Source organism: Gopherus evgoodei, chromosome 13, assembly GCF_007399415.2.
Source record: "Gopherus evgoodei ecotype Sinaloan lineage chromosome 13, rGopEvg1_v1.p, whole genome shotgun sequence".
Taxonomy (NCBI): domain Eukaryota; kingdom Metazoa; phylum Chordata; order Testudines; family Testudinidae; genus Gopherus; species Gopherus evgoodei.
In genome coordinates, this window is record NC_044334.1 from 32,495,846 (window position 1) to 32,518,895 (window position 23,050).

At 52.8% G+C, this 23,050-nt stretch overlaps 1 protein-coding gene across 3 annotated transcripts in view; it reads left to right on the forward strand.

Annotated features, from left to right (window-relative positions):
• Nucleotides 1–13,095, forward strand: part of SEC14L2 (SEC14 like lipid binding 2) — a 72,811-nt gene extending 59,716 nt beyond the window's left edge. For all 3 annotated transcript variants that reach the window (XM_030582860.1, XM_030582858.1, XM_030582859.1), the window contains 4 exons: nucleotides 4,946–5,052; nucleotides 5,347–5,486; nucleotides 5,981–6,150; nucleotides 10,158–13,095. In XM_030582860.1, coding sequence (XP_030438720.1) covers nucleotides 4,946–5,052; nucleotides 5,347–5,486; nucleotides 5,981–6,150; nucleotides 10,158–10,312 — 572 coding nt within the window. In that variant the 3' untranslated portion in view covers nucleotides 10,313–13,095. The remainder of the gene's footprint in view (nucleotides 1–4,945; nucleotides 5,053–5,346; nucleotides 5,487–5,980; nucleotides 6,151–10,157) is intronic.
• The last annotated feature ends 9,955 nt before the right edge of the window (nucleotides 13,096–23,050 follow it).

Below are 23,050 nucleotides of genomic sequence, written 5' to 3' on the forward strand. Positions count from 1 at the left end.
TCCCACTCTCTCTCTTTTATTTCCAGCTGTTTTTGGTGGTCTGCATCTTTGGCTTCTTGCTCTCTTTTGTAGGCCGCCTCTCTGGCTGCTTGTTCTCTTTTGTAGGCTGCCTCTCTGTCTTCTTGTTCTCTTCTGTGGGCTGCCTCTCTTTCTCTTTCTCTTAGTTCCATCTCTTTTTGCTTTATTTCCAGTTGTCGCCTGTGTTCAGCTTCTTTGAATTGTTCTTCTGCCTCCCTTTTTTCCTTGGAAGTCATGGTTCCTGTTTTCTTGTGTTGGGGTGCCCTCTGGTGTTTGTTGTCTGAACTGCAGGTTCTCTGTTGCCTCCTGGGGTCTGCCTAGCAACAGTGCCTTTTTCCCTTTCTTCCTCTAGCTAATCTTTTTAATGTAAAGTAAACCAGAAAAACCACTTTATTTGCATGTGTATAGTGCTGGTATATGACTCCTAATAGGAGTGCTATTGTGTGACAAAAGACCCGTAATAGCTCCTTAATGGTTCCTTGCTTAATATGCAAGCCACAACTGCCAGAGAGACCAGAGGAAAAAAAAATTCTCTCTGGTTCCTTTTAAAACCAAACCCTCTCTGCTAAAAAGCCCCTAGCAGAGAAAAGAAAAATATAATATTTCTACTGGCTTCTGGATTCTATCTGTCTCACGACTGCCACTCATGTCATAACCTAGTCCCAGATTTGGACCTTAGCGTCCAAAATATGGGGGTTAGCATGAAAACCTCCAAGCTTAGTTACCAGCTTGGACCTGGTAAAGCTGCCACCACCCAAAAAATTAGAGTGTTTTGGGCACTCTGGTCCCCCCAACAACCTTCCCTGGGGACCCCAAGACCCAAGTTCCTTGAATCTTATAACAAAGGGGAATAAACCATTTCTCCCCCCCTTCTCCCTTCCAGGTGTTCCCTCCCTAGGTTCCTGGAGAGAGACACAGAAGCAAGCTCCGTGAATCTAAACAGAGGGACTCCACCCTCCCCGTTCCCAGTCCTGGAAAACAGAATTACCGAGAGCTAATCTCTCTTCCCCCCTCACCCAGAGGGAATGCAAAGTCAGGCTAGTAAATCTAACACACCCAGATTTCCCCCTGACTTCTTCCTCCCACCAATTCCCTGGTGAGCACAGACTCAATTCTCTGGAGTTCCCCACTAAAGAAAAACTCCAACAGGTCTTAAAAAGAAAGCTTTATGTAAAAAGAAAGAAAAAGTACATAAAAATAGTTTCTCTGTATTAAGGTGACAAATACAGGGTCATTTGCTTAAAAGAAATATGAATAAACAGCCTTATTCAAAAAGAATACAATTCAAAACATTCCAGCAACTATACCCATGTAAATACAAAAGAAAACAATAGAAACCTTACTGCCTTACTATATTTGTACTTACAACTTGGAAACAGAAGATTAGAAAGCAGGAAACAGAAATCCTCTCATAGTCGAGAGAGAGACAGACAGAAGACCAAGAACAAAGGACTCAGGCACAAACTTCCCTCCACCCAGATTTGAAAAAGTCTTGTTTCCTGATTGGTCCTCTGGTCAGGTGTTTCAGGTTTCTTCTTTCCAGGTGTAAGAGACATTAACCCTTAGCTATCTGTTTATGACAAGGAGACATACAGTTCTCCCCCAAGGAGTTCAGTCACAAATGTAATTAACACATTATTTTTTGAATGGGCGTCATCAGCATGGAAGCATGTCCTCTGGAATGGTGGCCGAAGCATGAAGGGGCATATGAATGTTTAGCATATCGGGCATGTAAATACCTTGCAACACTAGCTACAAAAGTGCCATGCGAATGCCTATTCTCACTTTCAGGTGACATTGTAAATAAAAAGCGGGCAGCATTCTCTCTTGTAAATTTAAACAAACTTGTTTGTCTGAGCGATTGGCTGCACAAGAAGTAGGACTGAGTGGACTTGTAGGCTCTAAAGTTTTACATTGGGTTTTTTTGAGAGCAGTTATGTAACAAAAAAATTCTACATTTGTAAATTGCACTTTCACAATAAAGAGATTGCACTACAGTACTTGTATGAGAGGAATACTATTTCTTTTATCATTTTTACAGTGCAAATATTTGTAATAAAAATAATATACAGTGAGAACTGTACACTTTGAATTCTGTGTTGTAACTGAAATCAATATATTTGAAAATGTAGAAAAACATCCAAAAATATTTAATAAATTTCAATTGGTATTCTATTTAACAATGCGATTTAAACTGCAATTAATCACAATTACTTTTTTAATCCCCATTCACTTTTTTGCATTAATCGTGTGAGTTAACTGTGAGTAATTGACAGCCCTGCTTGGAACCCTTGTGTTAAAAGAATGAAGAAATGTCAGATCATTAAAGGGAAACAGTCAGGTGAGCCAGGGCACCTTAATATTGTGACCTGTGTATTTCCTTCCCCACTTCTTGGCTTTCTTCTTGAAACAAAACTCAGTGTGAGCTCCCCCTGCTGGCTCTGTGCTGCCACTGGGCTAACAAACCCTGTTCCCAGGCTGGCAGAGCTCGTGCCACTGGTCACGCCATTTCCTGCACAGGCAGCAATGGAAGCAAAAACCCATCATTCAGTTGAGCACCATGTGCATCAGTGGAGGGAAGGAGGTGGCAACCCAAACTCAGCACATTTCATGTTGTGACACTGGCTTGAGAGCCACGGGGAGTGGAGTCCACAGCTGTGGCCAATGCACCTCGAGCTTCACTGTTTTTAGTAATGACCAGCAGGGTCCCGGGCCAGAGCTTACAGTCTGAACAGACAAGCCAAACCCAAGGGGGGGTGTTCTCAGCCCTATTTCATGGGGGCAGGCACTGAGAGCCAGAGAAACTCAGTGACTTGCCCAAGAGCTGGGAATTGAAGCCAGCTCTCCTGAGTCCCACTCCAGCGCCTCCCCCCTAAGAGCTCACTGTCTCTCTCCTCCGAGCTGAGGGCATAGCCCCTCCAGTGGGAGCCAGCTGGTCACTCTCCATGGCCCCTTCAGTCGTTGGCCTGTTTGCTAAGACTGCCCCCAAGGGAGCCAGTGAGGAGATGGGTGCTGTTCTCTAAACCGGCAGGCTGGGTTAGGCTGGGGTCCAGGCAGTGGCAGAGGGCAGAGCCAGGTGCTGTCGGGATAACACCATCCTATGCTAATAAGGCACCTTGGCCAGCGCCTCTGATCCCTCCCTATTGTCACAAGACTATACGCACACCTGTGTCACACGGGGCTGGGCTGACAACTGCCAGCTCGCTCCAGCCATTGGCCATGGGGATGGTGTTCGATCCTTGCTAGCCCAGGCTGGCTTTGGACCTGGGCTGTAACGTGATGGCACGAGGCAGAGAGTGGAGCCAAACATTCGGGCCTGGCCTGTTCTGAAGCAGGGACAAGCTTGGCAGCCATCGCTGTCCTGGCCTTTAGAGCTGTGTGTTCTGTGTGTCACTGACACAGAAATGCCCCCTTGAGAGCAGCTGTGGGAGCACATGGGCACTGGAGATCGCTGCCAGGGACTCACCCTTTGGCTCCTAACCCGTGTGCTCTGTGCTGAGCTCCCTGCACTTCTTAGCTCAGCTGTCCAGACACGGTCAAACTACAAGGCTGACGTTGGTTCCATTTCCCTTGGTTAACTCAGCTCCTTGGCAGGATCCCTGCGGAGCACAGAGCGTTTCTTGTCTCTACCCCTCCTCTCCTTGTCTTCGCTAAGGTGGCAGGGGGGATGGCTAATGAGTGGGTCTGCTATGTGCCAAGCCAGTCTCCACTACGCCAGAAACTGCGCCACCCCAGCTCCATGGCATCACCACTCCCAACGCTCGCATGCTGCTGTGGAAAGACCTAGGGAGGGACTGGAAGCGCTAATAGATCGTTTCCACCCCTCAACCCCACTGGTTTTGTTCCCTCACTCCAAGGAACTTAGCATGCTGTAGGCACCTGTGTTCCCTTCTGCCCTGTGATCCCAGCAGAGCAGAGGGTCCCTGTGTGATCCCTGCCCTTCAGGGCTTAAAACAGTCCAGGAGAGGGCTGGGGCTGGGGCAAGAAGCCTGGGCTGATTGGGGGAGAGTAGGCTCAGCTCGGCCACGACCCATGAGGCCCAGCCGGCCCCTGTATAAAAAAGCTGTGAGCCAGGAGCCCAAACAGTCTCTCTCTGCATTCAGAGAGAGAAGGGCCTGGCTGCAGGGAGTTTAACTAAGTGCCTAGAGTGGAGCAGGGCTGGGGAAGGGCCAAGGGAGTTGGGGAGCTCCGGCCTAGGAAGCCCCAGGCTGTGGCCTAGCATAAGGCCCAGGGTTACTGGGGGTTGCAGAGAGCAGCCCAGGGGTAGGCCAAGGCAGCAAGTCCAAACCCAACCTTGCCAGTGATGAGTAGGCTGATACTGCAGTCTGCCCCAGGGCGCGAGGGCTAGACCATGACGGGCAGTAGCCATATACTGAGGTAAGGTGGGAATAGTGCGTGGGGGTTCCCTGGGGAAGGGACACCCTAAGATTGACACTGCCAGGGGGCAGCACCCCAGCTCTCAGGACACTGGAGTTAACAGAGGGACATGGGAGCCAAGCGGTAGTGGATCAGGTGCTCCAGGCTGGAAATCGAGCTAATTCCTGGAACAGGCTAGCAGGAGGTGCCGCAGGCAGGAGCGGAGCCAGAGTTTTTGGCGCCCTAGGCGGGGGTCCTTCCATGCTCCCGGTCTTCGGGGCACTTCGGCGGCGGGTCTCGGAGTGAGTGAAGGACCTGCCGCAGAATTGCTGACGACGACCCAGAGTGCAGAAGGACCCCCGCAGCCGAATTGCCACCAAGAGCGGCAAAATGCCGCCCTCCCAAAGCCTGGCGCCCTAGGCAACAATCTAGGTCGCCTAATTGGAAGCGCCGGCCCTGGCTGTAGGGCTGAGTCCCACAACCTTACAGTCCCCCTGCCCCCCACTACAGCTCTCTAGCCAGAAGGCACCTCCTGCAGGTGTAACCTCGCTGCTCCTCTCTCTTCTGCCAGCAAACTGGAAGGAGGTCTTGCAGAAGTACATCGCCCCCGAGGAGATCCCTGTGGTGTATGGGGGAACCCTCCGGGACCCAGATGGGAACCCCAAGTGTGTGACCAAGGTACAGTGACCCCATCCTGAACACCAGCATCCCCCACTTGCATGCTGGGGTGTCAGCCACTGCTCCTCCAGTCACAGCCCAGCTCTGCTAGTGCAGCAACCAGCTGGAGAGCCCAGTGGGAGACATGGCAGGGAGGAGGTCTCTGGACTCCAACACAGAAGTCCTCTCAGTCATCTTGTGTCTGTGATCCCAGGGTGGGAGCGATATTGGGGTATGTGTGTGTGTGTGTGCGCGTGTGTGCACGCATGTGTATGATGCCCTCATGGCTCAGGGCCTGGTTCTCTCTCATTCCAGATTAACTACGGCGGTGACATCCCCAAGAAGTACTACGTGCGGGACCAGCTGAAGCAGCAGTATGAGCACTTAGTGGTAGTGAACCGGGGCTCCTCCCACCAGGTGGAATATGAGATCCTCTTCCCAGGCTGCGTCCTCAGGTAGGGAGAGCTGGTGCAGAGCTGTCCCCGGGGCTACCAGCAACACATGGGCCCCACTTGGGGTGAGCAGATAACAGGGGCTGCGTGAGGGTGAATGGGGGGGCAGTGCCAGGACATGGGTCACCCCAGCCATCTGGGGGCAGGGGGTTACTGAGGCCACCTGGGCTAGCCCACCTACCCAGACAGAGGAGGGGTAGGAAGGTACCAAGGCTTGGGTCAGACAAGCTACCTAACGTTAATGAGTTCTGGGTCACACCAACTACCCGGGCATGACCCTGAAGTCAAGGTGAGCCCACTGAGTATGTGTGGGGTGGTTCCTGAGGCGTAGGTTAGCCCCACTGTATTAGGGGAGGATGGATGGCAAGGTCTGGGTCTGCACCACAGGCTGCAGGGTGGTACCAAGGTCTAGGCCAGCCTCATTGTATTGGGGCAGAGTGGTTATGAGGGGAAGGGGTCATGGGAGCCCCCTGTGTCTAAGGCCTGTGTCCCACCAGGTGGCAGTTCATGTCCGAAGGGGCCGATGTGGGCTTTGGGGTCTATCTGAAGACTAGAATTGGGGAGCGGCAGCGAGCTGGCGAGATGATGGAGGTGCTTCCAAACCAACGCTACAATGCCCACCTGGTGCCTGAGGATGGCTCCCTCACCTGTTCCGTGGCCGGCATCTGTAAGTGGCTCCCTCTCCCTTGCCACTGGGAGCTTCCCCATCTGTTGGCTGCAGAGACCATGCTGAATCTGCTGGGGGGAGGAGCTGGGACTTAGAGGGCACCATCTCTCCCAGCATTTATGGAAAGAAAATACAGAGAATTCCCCAGTAATTAAAATGCTAATTTCTGGCCAGTCTTGGAGCTTCCCTCCAGCTGCAAGTTAATCTGCCAACTGGAAATGCTGCCCTAAGCACAAGTTTCTGCCCTGTCAATACCCAGGGCCTGTTCTGGCCCAAGGCGTCACTGACACTACTTCATGTGGGCTGGGAAATGGCTGGATGATGTGGGAAAAATGAAGCTGGCTATTTAAGCCTGAATAACTCTAAAGGCCACATCAGCTTGCATCACAGATACAGAACGCTTCGCTCATTAGTCTGCCTGATCTTACCAATGTAACAGAATCAGCCAGTTCAACCAGAAACCCATTCAGGTGATAAGTAGCCTTTGCTGGGATTACTCTGTAAACTAGAACCTCAGCAGAATTTCCAGGAGGAGGTTTCTGGGCTTTCCCTGGGAACCCATTCTGCTGAATTAAAATGCAAAGAAGGAGCTGTCAGACTCCTTCAAAGTTGTATCTAAGCTCTTTATATAGAACTATTCCATACATGGCCATTTAAATAAGAACATAAGAATGGCCACACTGAGTCAGACCAAAGGTCCATCTAGCCAGGTACCCTGTCTTCTGACACTGGCCAATGCCAGGTGCCCCAGAAGGAATGAACAGAACAGGTAATCATCAAGTGATCTATCTTGTTGTCCATTCCCAGCTTCTGGCAAACAGAGGCTTGGGACACCATCCCTGCCTATCCTGGCTAATAGCCATTCAGGGACCCATCCTCCATGAATTTATCTAGTTCTTTTTTGACCTCTGTTATGGTCTTGGCCTTCACAACATCCTCAGGTTGACTGTGCGTTGTATGAAGAAATACTTCCTTTTATTTGTTTTAAACCTGCTGCCCATTAATTTCATTTGGTGACCACTAGTTCATGTGTTATGAGAAGGAATAAATAACACTTCCTTATTTACTTTCTCCACACCAGTCATGATTTTATTTCCGCCCCCCACCCATGTTGTCTCTTTTCCAAGCTGAAAAGTCTGAGTCTTTTAATCACTCCTCATATGGAAAACTTTCCATACCCCTAATAATTTTTGTTGTCCTTTTCTGAACCTTTTCCCATTCCAATATATCTTTTTTGAGATGGGGCAACTACATCCGCATGCAGTATTCAAGATGTGAGTGTACCATGGATTTATATAGAGCCAGTCTGATATATTCTGTCTTATTATCTATCGCTTTCTTAATGATTCCCAACATTCTGTTGGCTTTTTTGACTGCCGCTACAGATTGAATGGATGTTTTCAGCGAACTATCCACAATGACTCCAAGTCTTTCTTGAGTGATAACAGCTAATTTAGATCTTGTCATTTTATATGTATAGCTGGGATTATGTTTTCCAATGTGCATTACTTTGCATTTATCAACACTGGATTTCATCTGCCATGTTGTTGCCCAGTCACCCAGTTTTGAGAGATCCTTTTGTAGCTCTTTGTAGTCTGCCTGGGATTTAACTATCTTGAGTAGTTTTGTATCATCTGCAAATTTTGCCACTTCAGAGTTTACCCCTTTTTCCAGATCATTTATGAATATATGGAATAGGACTGGTCCCAGAACAGACCACTGGGGGGAACCCTATTTACTTTTCTCCATTCTGAAAACTGACCATTTATTCTTACCCTTTTTTCCTATCTTTTAACCAGTTCCCTCTTATCCCATGACAGCTTACTTTGCTTAAGAGCCTTTGGTGAGGAAACTTGCCAAAGGCTTTCTGAAAGTCTAAGTCACTATATCCCCTGGATCCCCCTTGTCCACAAGCTTGTCAACTCCCTCAAACAATTCTAGTGGATCGGTGAGGCAATGATTTCCCTTTACAAAACACCATGTTGATTCTTCCACAACAAATTATGTTCACCTATGTGTCTGACCATTCTGTTCTTTACTATAGTTTCAATTATTTTGCCCGGTACTGAAGTCAGGCTTACAGGACTGTAATTGCCAGGATCACCTCTGGAGCCCTTTTTAAAAATTAGTGTCACATTAGTTATCCTCCAGTCATTTGGTACAGAAGCTGATTTAGATGATAGGTTACAAACTACAGTTAGTAGTTCTGCAAGTTCACATTTGAGATCCTTCAGAACTCTTGGGTGAATCCCATCTGGTCCTGGTGACTTATTACTGTTTAGTTTATCAGTTTGTTCCAAAACCTCCTGATGACACCTGGGACAGTTGCTCTGATTTGTCACCTAAAAAGAATGGCTTAGGTTTGGAAATCTTCCTCATATCCTCAGCCATGAAGACTAATACAAAGAATTCATTTAGTTTCTCCACAATGGCTTGTCGTCCTTGAGTGCTCCTTTAGCATCTTGTTTGTCCAGGGGCCCCACTGGTTGTTTTGCAGGCTTCCTGCTTCTGATGTACTTAACTTTTATTTTGCTGTTACTTTTTGAGTCTTTGGCTAGCTGTTCTTCAAATTCTTCTTTGGCCTTTCTAATTATATTTTTACACTTCATTTGCCAGTGTTTATGCTCCTTTCTATTTTCCTCACTAGGATTTAACTTCCACTTTTTAAAGGATGCCTTTTTGCCTCTCACTGCTTCTTTTACTTTGTTTAGCCACAGTGACTTTTTTGGTTCTCTTACTATGTTTTTTAATTTGGGGGATACATTTAAGTTGAGCCTCTATTATACTATCTTTAAAAAGTTTCCATGCAGTTGCAGGGATTTCACTTTTGGTGCTATACCTTTTAATTTCTGTTTAACTAAACTCATTTTTGTGTAGGCCCCCTTCCTGAAAGTAAATGCTACAGTGTTAGGCTGCAGTGGTGTTTTCTCTGCCACAGGAATGTTAAATTCAATTATATTATGGTCACTATTACCAGGTGGTCCAGCTATAGTCACCTCTTGGACCCAATCCTGCACTCCACTTAGGACTAAATCAATAATTGTCTTATCCTCTTGTGGGTTCCAGGACTGGCTGCTCCAAGAAGCAGTCATTTAAGGTGTCAAGAAACTTTATCTCTGCATCCCGTCCTGAGGTGACATGTACCCAGTCAATATGGAGATAGTTGAAATCCCCTATTATTTATTTTTTTATTTTAATAGCCTCTCTAATCTCCCAGAGCATTTCACAGTCACTATGACCTTCCTGGTCAGGTGGTCAGTAATATATCCCTACTGCTATATTCTTATTCTTAGAGTATGGAATTACTATCCATGGAGATTCTGTGGTACAGTTTGGCTCATTTAAGATATTTACTTCATTTGATTCTACGCTTTCTTTCATATGTAGTGCCACTCCCCCACCAGCATGACCTGTTCTGTCCTTCCGGTATATTTTGTACCCTGGTATTACTGTGTCCCATTGATTATCCTCATTCCACCAAGTTTCTGTGATGCCTATTTTATCAATATCCTCGTTTAACATGAGGCACTCTAGTTCAGCCATATTATTATTTAGACTTCTAGCATTTGTATATAAGCCCTTTAAAAAGTGTCACTTTTTAGCTGTCTGCCATTACATGATGTAATTGAATGGGAATCTTTTTTAATTTGACTTTCTCATCAGATCCTACCCATATTTTATCATCTTCCATCCTCTTCTCCTTACTAGGACATAGAGCATCTCCATTAATAGATCCTCCTGCTAAGGGCTGCCTCCGGCCAAACCATGTGCTCCTCCATGCCTGTTAGCTTTCCCCCAGCCCTTAGTTTAAAAACTGCTCTATGAATAGGGTGTTAATGCAACCTCCCTCTGGGGAGCTGATATCTCCCAGATCTGTATCCTCCAGCCACTAACGGGCAAAATAACTACCCCTATTCACAGGTCTGGTTCTGTCCAGCTAGGGGCAGTGCCCATGGATCTCTTCTTTGCACTGAGTGTGGAGTAACCTCTCTCTCCTCCTCCTGCAGATGTTCTGCGGTTTGACAACACCTACAGCTACCTCCATGCCAAGAAGGTCAGCTACACAGTGGAGGTTCTGCTGCCAGACAAGAAGTCAGAAGAGCAGATCCAGCAACTGGAAGAGACCATGAATGAGTTGGACCTCAACAATGCCCACCAGTGATGGCTCTTAGAGCTCCCTCATCGTCTGACCCCCACCGCCAGCCCCACTCCCATCTCTCTCTGCACAAGCAAACCAGGGCTTCCCCCAGACACACCCAGCCATGGGGAAGTGAAAGTGGAACCATTCTCTAGAGAACCTCTGCTAGTTGCCATTAGAACATTCAGGCACCTTCTCTGGAGTGATCTTTTGGACATTCCCTCATCCTGAACTGGCTGCAGAGGGGGTGTTTGTAGGCAGGGGCATGGATGCTGCAGAGTGGAAAGTTTCCATCTCTTCCTTGCAGCTGCCTAGAATGAACATAGCTGAGCTGGGAAGTCAGTGTCTGGGATCTAGCAGTCTGTGCCCAGACATGCGGCAGTTCAGGCTGCCAATCCAGCCAGCATCTGCCAGGTTAATCTGTCCCTGATCAGAACTCTGGGCTTTAAGCACCTGGGGGTTAGGGGAGGGTCATGGGGTGTTCAGGAGGGAAACCCCTTGTATTATCAGTAGGTTTGTCCTCGACATGGGCTGAGCTGAAAACTTGGGGGGAAAGGGGCCCTTCTTGGCACTTCTATAGCACAGTGAGGTGCAACAGCTGAGAGCCCAAGTCTTAGGGTGGTAGCAGCTGGTGTTGGTGGCAAGGCCCTGGCCATCCAGGCGGGCAGAGTGCCCCTTCTTCCCCACCCCTCCAAAAACCTCCCCAGCACGTGTCTGTATAATTCAGTGCCTTGCTCATTAACATTCACACCTAACAAAGGGCTGGAGCTTCCCTGGGGCCAGTGGATCCAGGCTCCACAGTCCCAGGGGGCATCGCTACCCATAGCACCATAGTGAGGCTTGCATTGGGCTCCCATGGCCCAATATGCCCTAGAGGGGCAGGGATCTGTAAAGACCAATCAGCTACAAGGGAGTGGAGCAACTTGAGAAAGCAAATCACACTGGGGAGGAGGGGCAGGGCCTGGGCCTGGGGAGTGGGAAGCATATAGTAGGCGGGGAAGTGGGATGTAACGGCTTGTGTGGGGCATCTTCCACCGTAACATCAAAATCAATAATACAGAGCAAATCCCAGAGATGGCAATATCACCGTTCATGCTCTTCTCCTTGCCCCCAGGGCTGGTCTGAGACATAAACACGTCATTGCACTTTAAGGAGGACCCAGGCATTCAGAAGGTGGCCTGACCTATCTTCCCCCTCTGGGAAGGAAATTCATGGTTGGCCTCTCTCTTCTACAGTCCCAGCAGGAAGCCTGGCCCCTGCCAATCATAAAGCCATCCCCAGCCCATCCTGGGGCACTAGGAGGAGAGGTTCCCATGAGACTCACACCCAGTGAAGCTTTCAACAATCTTTCCAGGTCAACATCAAGAGACAGTGAAGTGCTCCAGGGCCACTGAATTCCTGACCACTCAGCTGGCCCAGAGTTACTTGCAATGAGAACATTGGTTCTGAATGCAGCTGTTGTCCATTTCACTGACTTCCCAACCCTCAGCCTGCAGAACCTGATCCCCATCCACAGGGGAAAGGGAGCAGCACTAGCGGTGGGGTAGGAAAAAGACTGCACACACTGTGTTAAGGGTGCACATGGAGCAAGTGGAAATGCCTGAGCCAAAGACACATCAGAAAGCCAGCTCTTGATTGGAACCAAGATGGCTCAAGCAGCCACAAGCAAGTGGAGGTCTCCCATGCAGTTGCACCATGTTCTGGAACACGGAGAAACAGCCAGTGCAAATTGTACGTGCAGCAGATCCTTGAGACAGCAAAGATGGGCGTTAGTCCCTGTGCAGCTCTGATTTTCAAGGACATCTCTCAAACAGCCAAGCATGGTGTCAGTATGGGAAAGCACAGACCATAAAGGGGGAACTGGTGGATTTCATGAAGGACAAATTCCTCCCAAGTTTTGAAGGAGTCCCGAGGCAGGAACACTCACTCAGCTGTTTGGAAAAGATATGGCACTTTTTATTCTTTGGATCATGGACAGTAGAAGAAAATAATAAGTTAACGTGATGGGTAGGCACTGTGAGGCTATGCAGCCTAGGCTGTATCACCCCATGTGTGCTCCAGGTGGGCCAAACTGGGTGATACAGCCCAGCTCATGTCAGCCCATCAGTGCCTTACATAGGTTGCACTGGTAATAGGAACTCTAGTCTTAAAGGGAGACCAGATCTCTTTTTCCAGGGAATCACTAGCTCTGTAGGTCATGTTTCTTTAGAAGGGATGTTTACAGGACCATGAGTACAGCATGATTGTTAGCAGGTGGCAAGGCCATCAGGAGGCTGCTGCCTCTGCAGCCTTTACAGAAGCTCCAGGCTGGAAAGGTTACAAAATGAGAGTAAATTCACATAAGAGAAGGAACAGTATGGAGCCATCTGGAGCCTCCATCACAGCCACTAGCTCCCAGCCCACATGTCCTTTCAATTCCTTGTGTGCTAGGATAAACATCAGAGGTGAGATGGTTTGGAATAACAAAAGAATAATTATAGGATGGAATAATATATATTTGTGCTATCTCATGCTGTCCACAGGCTTTATTAGTAAATGGCTGAACAGATCATTGTCTCATCCTCTCTTTTGGGGATGTGGGTTCATAAATGCTCCAGGTGGCCAGACCTCTGTGCTCCCTGCCATCAGCTCATACCATTGTGCTCACAGTAGCTGAGAGTCCTTCCCCGCTCCCTGCAGCAAGAGAGCCCCACATTGGTTTAATATCATGGGAGTTTAAGCCAGTCTCATCACTTAGTAGGCCCTGTTGTGAATATTCAGGGTGGTCAACAGCCACATCTGACTTCCTGCCACACCCAGCATCTCTCCCTGCTGGCAGGCATCGCCTCACCCCCCCCACTACATGTCCTCACTCACCCCCCACACACACAGCCAGCATCCCCTCACCCCCCCCAGCATCCCCTGAATGCCCCCACAGCCAGCATCCCCTCGCCCCCCCTGAATTCCTTAACCCCCCCAGAGCCAGCATCCTCTCACTCTCCCCACAGCATCCCCTAAATACCCCCCACAGCCAGCATCCCACAAATGCTCCCCAGCATCTCCTCGCCCCCCCACAGCGAGCGTCCCCTCACCCCCCCAGAGCCAGCATCCCCTAAATGCCCCCCAGAGCCAGCATCCCCTCACCCCCCCAGAGCCAACATCCCCTCGCCCCCCCGAATTCCTTAACCCCCCCAGAGCCAGCATCCTCTCACTCCCCCCACAGCATCCCCTAAATGCCCCCCCACAGCCAGCATCCCACAAATGCGCCCCAGCATCTCCTCGCCCCCCCAGCATCCCCTAAATCCCCCCCACAGCCAGCGTCTCCTCAGCTCCCCCTCCCCCTACGAGCGCGCCCCACCCCATCCTCCGTCCAAGCACCCCCCCTCCCAAGCCAGCGCGCGGCCTCAGCGCCCGGCCGGAGCCGCGCTGTGAACTGGCGAAGGGCCGGAGTCACTAGTGCTGGGAGGCGCGGTGCTGGCACTAGGGCAGCGCTGCCTGAGACACCACTGGCTGGAAAACATGAGCGCATGCGCACTATCGGGCGGGTCGCTTCCGGGGCCGCTGCACCCGCAGACTTTCCCCGTCACGTGGCAGTCAGGACAGGAACACTGGGCAGACATCTTTATTCGGGGCGGAAGTGCTCTACGGTCGGGATGGGCGGAGCCTCAGAGGAAGGTTGGCAGGGGGGTAAATTAGAGACCGTCTGAAAATTCGTGTCTGGCGGGCAGCAGGGAAGGGACCAGTTCTCCTGTCTCCTCCCCAGCCTGCTCGAGGTCCCTGTGTCCTCCTGTAGCCACTTCCAGCTCCCTACCCGCACGTCCCTTTCTCCTCGCCCAGCCTGCGGCCCCAAATCCCCATCACCGAGCCCAGGCAGTCCCGGCCTCCTCACCCAAATCCCCATCTCCGCGGTCTGCCAGTCCTGGCCTCCTCAGCCAAATCCCCGTCACCGTGGTCAGCCAGTCCCAGCCTCCTCACTGAAATCCCCATCTCCATGCTCACCCAGTCCTGACCCCGCTAACCCGAAATCCCCATCACCGAGCCCAGGCAGTCCCGGCCTCCTCACCCAAATCCCCATCTCCGCGGTCTGCCAGTCCTGGCCTCCTCAGCCAAATCCCCGTCACCGTGGTCAGCCAGTCCCAGCCTCCTCACTGAAATCCCCATCTCCATGCTCACCCAGTCCTGGCCTCCTCACCCAAATCCCCATTACCGTGCTCAGCCAGTCCCGGCATCCTCACCCAAATCCCCACATCCGTGCTCAGCCGGTCCTGGCTTCCTCAGCCAAATCCTCATCTCTGTGCCCAGCCAGTCCCGGCCTCCTCACCCAAATCCCGATCTCCGTGCCCAGCCAGTCCCGGCCTCCTCACCCCGCTGGCCTCAAATCCCCATTACCGTGCCCAGCCAGTCCCGGCCTCCTCACCCAAATCCCCATCTCCGTGCTCAGCCAGTCCCGGCCTCCTCACCCAAATCCCCATCACCGTGCCCAGCCAGTCCTGGCCTCCTCACCCAAATCCTCACCTCTGTGCTCAGCCGGTCCCGGCCTCCTCACCCCGCGGGCACCAAATTCCCATCTCTGTGCTCAGCCAGTCCAGGCCTCCTCACCCAAATCCCCATCACCGTGATCAGCCAATTTCGGCCTCCTCACACCGCCGGCCACAAATCCCCATCACTGTGCCCAGCCAGTCCCGGCCTCCTCACTCAAATCCCCATCTCATTGCCCAGCCAGTCCTGGCCTCCTCACCCAAATCCTCACCTCTGTGCCCAGCCGGTCCCGGCCTCCTCACCCCGCTGGCCCCAAATCCCCATCTCCGTGCTCAGCCAGTCCCAGCATCCTCACCCAAATCGCCATCTCTGTGCTCAGCCAGTCCAGGCCTCCTCACCCAAATCCCCATCACCGTGATCAGCCAATTTCGGCCTCCTCACACCGCCGGCCACAAATCCCCATCACTGTGCCCAGCCAGTCCCGGCCTCCTCACTCAAATCCCCATCTCATTGCCCAGCCAGTCCTGGCCTCCTCACCCAAATCCTCACCTCTGTGCCCAGCCGGTCCCGGCCTCCTCACCCCGCTGGCCCCAAATCCCCATCTCCGTGCCCAGCCAGTCCCGGCCTCCTCACCCAAATCGCCATCTCCATGGCTAGCCAGTCCCAGATTCCTCCCCCAAATCCCCATAACCGTGCCCAGCCAGTCCCGGCCTCCTCACCCCGCTGACCTCAAATCCCCATCTCAGTGCCCAGCCAGTCCCGGCCTCCTCACCCCGTTGACCTCAAATCCCCATCACCGTGCCCAGCCAGTCCTGGCCTCCTCACCTCGCTGACGCCAAATGCCCATCACCGTGCCCAGCCAGTCCCGGCCTCCTCAACCAAATCCCCATCTCTGTGCTCAGCCAGTCCCGGCCTCCTCACTCCACTGGCCCCAAATCCCCATCTCCGTGCTCAGCCAGTCCCGGCCTCCTCGCCCAAATCCTCACCTCCATGCCCAACCAGTCCCGGCCTCCTCACCCAAATGCGCATCTCTGTGCCCAGCTAGTCCCAGCCTCCTCACCGAAATCGCCATCTCCGTGCCCAGCCAGTCCCGGCTTCCTCACCCAAATCCCCATAACCGTACCCAGACAGTCCCGGCCTCCTCACCCAAATCCCTATCACCCAAATCCTCACCCCGCCGGCCCCAAATCCCCATCTCTGTGCTCCGCCAGTCCCAGCCTCCTCACCCAAATTCCCATCTCCGTGCCCAGCCAGTTCCGGCCTCCTCACCCAAATCCTCACCTCCGTGCCAAGCCAGTCCCGGCTTTCTCAGCCAAATCCCCATCTCCGTGCCCAGCCAGTCCCGGCTTCCTCACCCCGTTGGCCCCAAATCCCCATCTCCGTGCCCAGCCAGTCCCAGCCTCCTCACCAAAATCCCCATCACCGTGCCCAGCCAATCCCGGCCTCCTCACCCAAATCCCCATCACCATGCCCAGCTAGTCCTGGCCTCCTCACCTCATAGGCACAAAATCCCCATCTCTGGGCTCAGCCTGTCCAGGCCTTTTCACCCAAATCCACATCACCATGCCCAGCCAGTCCCGGTCTCCTCACGCCGCCGACCTCAAATCCCCATCACCGTGCCCAGCCAGTCCCGGCCTCCTCACCCATATCCCCATCTCTGTGCTCAGCCAGTCCTGGCCTCCTCACCCAAGTCCCCATCTCTGTGCCTAGCGAGTCCTGGCCTCCTCACCCCTCTGGCCCCAAATCCGCATTACCGTGCCCAGCTGGTCCCGGCCTCCTCACCCATATTCCCATCTCGGTGCCCAGCCAGTCCCGGCCTCCTCACCCATAATCCCATCTCGGTGCCCAGCCAATCCCGGCCTCCTCACCCAAAACCCCATCTCCGTGCTTAGCCAGTCTCGGCCTCCTCAATCAAATCCCCATCTCCGTGCTCAGCCAGTCCTGGCCTCCTCACTCCACTAGCTCCAAATGCCCATCACCGTGCCCAGCCACTAGCGGCCTCCTCACCTAAATCCCCATCACCGTGCCCAGCCAGTCTCGGCCTCCTCACCCCGCCGGTTCCTAATCCCCATCACCCTGCCCAGCCAGTCCCAGCTTCCTCACCTAAATACCCATCTCTATACCCAGCCAGTCCTGGCCTCTGCACCCAAATCCTCGCCTCCGTGCCCAGCCAGTCCCGCTTTCTCAGCCAAATCCCCATGTCCGTGCCCAGCCAGTCCCGGCCTCCTCACCCCGCCAGTTCCTAATCCCCATCACCCTGCCCAGCCAGTCCCAGCTTCCTCACCTAAATACCCATCTCCATACCCAGCCAGTCCTGGCCTCTGCACCCAAATCCTCACCTCCGTGCCCAGCCAGTCCCGCTTTCTCAGCCAAATCCCCATGTCCGTGCCCAGCCAGTCCCGGCTTCCTCACCCCGCTGGCCCCACATCCCCATCTCCGTGCCCAGCCAGTCCCGGCCTCCTCACCCAAATACCCATCACTGTGCCCAGCCAGTCCCGGCCTCCTCACCCAAATACCCATCACTGTGCCCAGCCAGTCCCGGCCTCCTCACCCCATGGGCACCAAATCCCCATCTCTGTGCTGAGCCAGTCCCGGCCTCCTCACCCAAATCCCCATCTCCATGCTCAGCCAGTCCCGGCCTCCTCACACCGCCGGCCCCAAATCCCCATCACCGTGCCCAGCTAGTCCCGGTCTCCTCACCCAAATACAGAAAGCAGGATTTAAGTGGTTCTAAGTAATAGCAGACAGAACAAAGTGAATTACCAAGTATAATAAAATAAAACACGCAAGTCTGAGTCTAATACAGTAAGAAAACTGAGTACAGATAAAAAACCTCACCCTTAGAGGAATTCCAGTAAGCTTCCTTTTACAGACTAATCTTCTAGTCTGGGTCCAGCAATCACTCACACTCCCTGTAGTTACTGTCCTTTGTTCCAGTTTCTTTCAGGTATCCTTGGGAGTAGAGAGGCTCTCTCTTTAGCCAGTTGAAGACCAAATGGAGGGGTCTCCCAGGGGTTTAAGTAGACTTTATCTTGTGGGGGGAGACCCCTCTTCTCTCTCCTATGCAAAGTCCAGCTCCAAGATGGAGTTTTGGAGTCACATGGACAAGTCACATGACCATGCATGACTCAGTTTCTTACCAGCCAAGCCACATTCCTGGGAAAGCTCCGATGTGGATTGGCATCTTCGAGTTCATTGTTGGCTTAAGTGGTTCTTGACTAGGCACTTAATTTGCACATGCCTTTCTCAAGAAGCTGACCAAATGCTTTACTAAGGCTACTTAGAAATCAAGCAAGTACACAGCCAATATTCTTAACTTCAAGTACAAAAATGACACATGCATATAAATAGGAGGAATGTATTCAGTAGATCATAACCTTTACATAGATATGTTACATGGCATATGTAGCATAAAACATATTCCAGTTATATCATATATACATTCATAAGCATATTCCCATGAAGCCTTATGGGGTGCACCGTCACACGTCCCTCACAGGCGTCCTCAATCCCCTTCTGGAGGGATTGTCTTCAAAGAACGAAGGTAGTTTGGTGTCCAGAGTCTGCTCAGTACAGTACTAGGGCCTCTCACCTGAGGCTTCCACCAAGGGGCCAACGAGTGCCAAGTGTGATGGTGGCTTTTGTGTTATGGCCACCTGATGAATAGGAACTCAACTGACATCCCTCGTTCATCCCACACTGACCACTGAGATGCCATCAGATAAGAAGATAAGAACGGCCATACTGGGTGTGACGAAGCAGGGTTTTACTCATTTTGTTATGTTGCATGTGTGTCTTACTGTCCAAACTAATGCTGTGTGTACCTCCGTTTCCCTGTGTACTGCACCAATATTTCGGGGGTGGGAATTGGGTGTGTGACTTTTGCTCAGGCCCTCGGGGCAGGTGAAGCTGTCCAGCTGTCTGCACATATGTACCTGAAACCCAGGAGGGGGATGTGACCAGGTGACCCAGTGACTCCGTAAAAACTGGTGGTAGAGGTGGGATAAACTGCACCCTGCAGTAAGTGACTGGGGAGCAGTACTCTAGAACGAAGGGGGATTAGCAGGCGTGTTGAAGGCTCAGAGAGGCGCAGTTCCAGGAGGCGGAGGAGCCTACGGCTCAACCCCAAGAGAGAGTGGACCCCCGAGAAGGCTGTTGCACTGAAGGGGTTCTTCCCCGGGACTGTGGGGAGCTGAGAGAGTACAGGCCTGTGAGTCTGTGACCATTTGGGAACCATCTCCTTAAGAAGGACATTGTAGAGCTGTGCAGAGAGAGAGGGCTGCGCATTAAAAGATTCACCAAGGTACAACTAATTGCTCAGTTGGAAGAGAATGATCGCTCTAAGGATCCAGTTCGTGACTCAGCTGGGGCCCTGAGAGAGAGCTGGGAGCAGCCAGGCAGCCCCAGTGGTCACCCCAGCCACTGACCCAACCAGGGCTGTGGGAGGGACTGAAAGCAAACAGGTGATCCTAGAACCCACCTACCCGACCAGCAGGGGATCTTCACGGCCGAGTTCCCCATTGGTGGAGCTGAGATGGTTGGAGTTGGAAATGGAACTGAAAGAGCTGGAGGACCGTGAGAGACAGAGGCAGCATGAACTGGTGATAGTGGAGCTGAGAAGCAGGACACCCCTGCTGGGGTGAGTGGGGATGGGACCAGGGTGCCAAAGCCAACAGGGAACTCCGATATAAAAAGGAAGTTCAGTTTAAGGAAGGAGATGAGATAGATGACTGCCTCACTACCTTTGAGAAGGCCTGCAATGTGCACCAGGTTGACCCTGCAGACGGGCTTCGACATCTCACCTCCTTACTGGGTCCCAAGACCATAGGGATGTTCAGTCGGATGGATGGGGTGGAAGCAGGGGACTATGAACTGTTCATACAAGCCCTGCTGTGCAAGTTTGAGCTGACCCTTGAGGTGTACAGGAAAAGGTTCCAGAGTATGCAAAAGACCCAGGGGATGACGTATCTGGAACTGGTCACGCTGATGGGGGAATACACCGACAAGTGGATGAATGGGGCCGGGGCCCAGACCGAGGCGGATGTGATTGAACTGATGGGGCTGGCAGTTTAGCAATGGCACATGAGGGAGGAGTCTCCCAGGCCAGCTCCTCAGGGAGGCTTGATGCTCTGGATTCAAAGTTCTCAGTCTACAGGGTGGGTGCGTGATGCCCCCTAAGGAGTGAGTGCCTCATTCCTCTGGAGGTAGATGGGAAGCAGACCACAGGGTACTGGGACATGGGCACTGAAGTGATGCTAGCCGGGCCCAAGGTGCTGATGGGGGGTGACCTGGTGGATTGGCTGGGCAGCCCCCAGAGCACCCTAGTCATTACCTGTAGCCAGAGCCAGCGAAGGGCACTCTGCCCTGAGACTGAGCGGGAGTGTGTGTGCATACCCCGCAGGAGGCGTGGCACCCTACCCCGGCAGGAAAGGAGCCACAGGGGACAGGACTTAGTAGGGCTGTGGCTTCAGACCCAGCCAGTGAGAGGGAGCAGGTCCCCAATATCTGGGCCACAATGTCCCTCTCTCGGGAAACCAGAGAATCCAGCGCACCAAGCAGAGGTTGTTACAGCACTTTTACTGGCCTGGGGTCTTTGATGCCATCCAGCAGTACTGCAGGTCCTGCGACCCCTGCCAAAAGGTGGAGAAGGCCCGAGACAAGGGGAAAGCAGCTTTGAGGTCCCTGCCCATCATAGAGGAGCCTTTTCAGAAGGTAGCCATGGACATGGTGGGGCCCCTCAGCAAGGCAACTCGGACAGGGAAAAAATACATTCTGGTGGTTGTAGATTTCGCTACCCAGTACCCCGAGATGGTGGCCTTGTCCTCTATTGAGGCAGACACTGTGGCAGACATACTGATGACCATTTTCAGCTGAGTAGGATTCTCCAAGGAGGTCCTTACAGACCAGGACTCCAATTTCACGTCACCCCTGCTCCAGCGACCTGGGCCTCGGCGTTTCACCCTCTGTTCAACGGGCTGGTGGAGAGATTCAATGGGACTCTAAAGATGATGCTGAAAACCTTTATGAACCAGCATCCGCAGGACTGAGGCAAATATTTACCTTACTTGCTGTTCTTGTACCAGGAAGTGCCCAAGAATCTACAGGGTTCTCTCCTTTTGAATTGCTGTACCAGCGGAGAGGGAGGGGACCCCCGGATTTGATGAGGAACTAATGGGAGGGGAAGGCCTCTCCGGATAGAGAATCAGTGGTGGATAATGTACTGACTTTCTGGGAAAAGCTCACTGAGCTCATGAGCTTGGCCAGGGACAATCTATCCAGGGCCCAAGGGAAGCAGAAGGTCGGTACAACTGCTCAGCGCATGGCCACTCCTATGCCATTGGGGACCAGAAGATGGTTCTTATTCCTGTGAGAAAGAACAAACTACAAGCTGCCTGGGACAGGCCATTTAAGGTCATCAAGCAGCTGAATTGTGTGGTGGAACTATCTAACTGGACTCACAGCCACTGGGTGTACCATGCCAACACGATGAAGCCATACTTTGACAGGGAGAATTTGGTACTGGCCATGTGTGGCTAGTGGGAGGAGCAAGGAGATGTTCCCTTGGTGAATCTATTCCCTGAGAAAGGGTCTGGCCCTTCGCTGGAATCAGTTCACTGTCTCTGACCAGCTAACCCCTGCCCAGCAGGCAGAGATCCAAGAGGTGCTCTCCAACCAGCCTGGGCTCACTAATCTGGCTGTCCACCAGGTGGAGACAGGAGCCCACCCTCCTGTAAGATGCTCCCAGTTCCTGGTCACTGGGAAAACAGCCCAGGATCTGGACAGATAGGTCAAGGACATGCTGGCTTTAGGGGTAATCCAGACATCCTCCAGCCCTTGGGCCTCTCCTGTGGTGTTGGTCCCCAAGAAGGTCAGGTCAATCTGGTTTTGTGTTGACTACTGGAGTCATAGAATATCAGGGTTAGAAAGGACTTCAGGAGGTCATCAAGTCCACCCCCCTACTCAAAGCAGGACCACTCCCCAGACAGATTTTTGCCCCAGATCCCTAAATAGCCCCCTCAAGGATTGAACTCACAACCCTGGGTTTAGCAGACTAATGCTCAAACCACTGAGCCATCCCTCCCCCATGCTGTCACTAAGTTCGATGCCTACCCCATGCCTAGGCCTGATGAGCTCCTAGACAAGCTGGGGGGAGGCAGCTCTTTATCTCACTATTACGGATCTCACCCAGGGCTACTGGCAAGTACCCTTGCATCCGGATGCCAGGCTGAAATCTGCTTTTATCATCCCTCTGGGGCTATACAAGTTCCTGGTCCTACCTTTTGGCCTAAAGGGGGCACCTGCAGGCAGAGGTGAAAGTAAGCCGGTACAGGCCGGTACAGAGGACCGGTAAGAAAAAGTGCAGTAGCTACGGGCAAGAAAATGGAGCACTCTCCCCCTCTCTGACTCTGCCTCCTGGCTCCAGAAAAATTGAGGGTCCAGGAGCCCGGCTGCATGAATGTTCGGGGTCAGGTCTCCCCCCTGGCTCCACCTACTGCTCCCCCACGCCTCCCCTGAGTGTACCCCAGCCCCCCTTTGCTGCCCCCATGCACAGCCCTGGGTCCTGGAGCAGAGCGCTTGTCTCTTCCCATCCCCTGCAGCTCCATGCTGTCTGCCTGCATTAACGGCTGCCACGGGGTCCTAGTGCCCACCCTCCACCTCCTGCCAGGGCAGGCTGCCATTCCCCCTCGGACCCTTTCATTTTCCAGTGGGACCCTCCACCGGTACAGCCGCCCCCCTGCCCGCAGTCACTGCTATTGCCAGACATGGGGCAAGGGGCAGCCCCAGTGAGGGGCAGCAGCAGGGGAGGAGCTGCACATGTGATGGCGGCGCCCTGCCCCCCGCCCCGGCGTGGCACTCACCACAAGGGAGGCGAGGGGGATTCTTGGACCTGAGAGGGGCCCCAGGAGCATGTGCAGTGACAGTGGGGGAGTGAGTGTGCTGTCGAGGAGAAGGGGGTCCCTACCCCAGAGCTCGCTGCTGCCAGCAGGGAGAGGGCTGGGGGGAGTCCTTCTCTCTGGCTCCAGTCCCAGGGCAGCCTGCCTGCACCCCGAACTCATCCCCAGCCCTGCCCCACCCCAGAGCCCACACCCCCAGTCACAGCCGTCATCCTCCGCACCCCAACTCTCTGTCCTAGCCATGAGCCTTTCCAACACCCCAAACCCCTCATCTCTAGCCCCAGCCAGAGCCCTCATCCCCCTGCACCCTAACCCTCTGCCTCAGCCCTGAGTCCCCTCCCACACCCCAAACCCCTCATCCCCAGCCACATCCCAAATCCACCCCAGCCTCACCCCACAGCCCTCACCC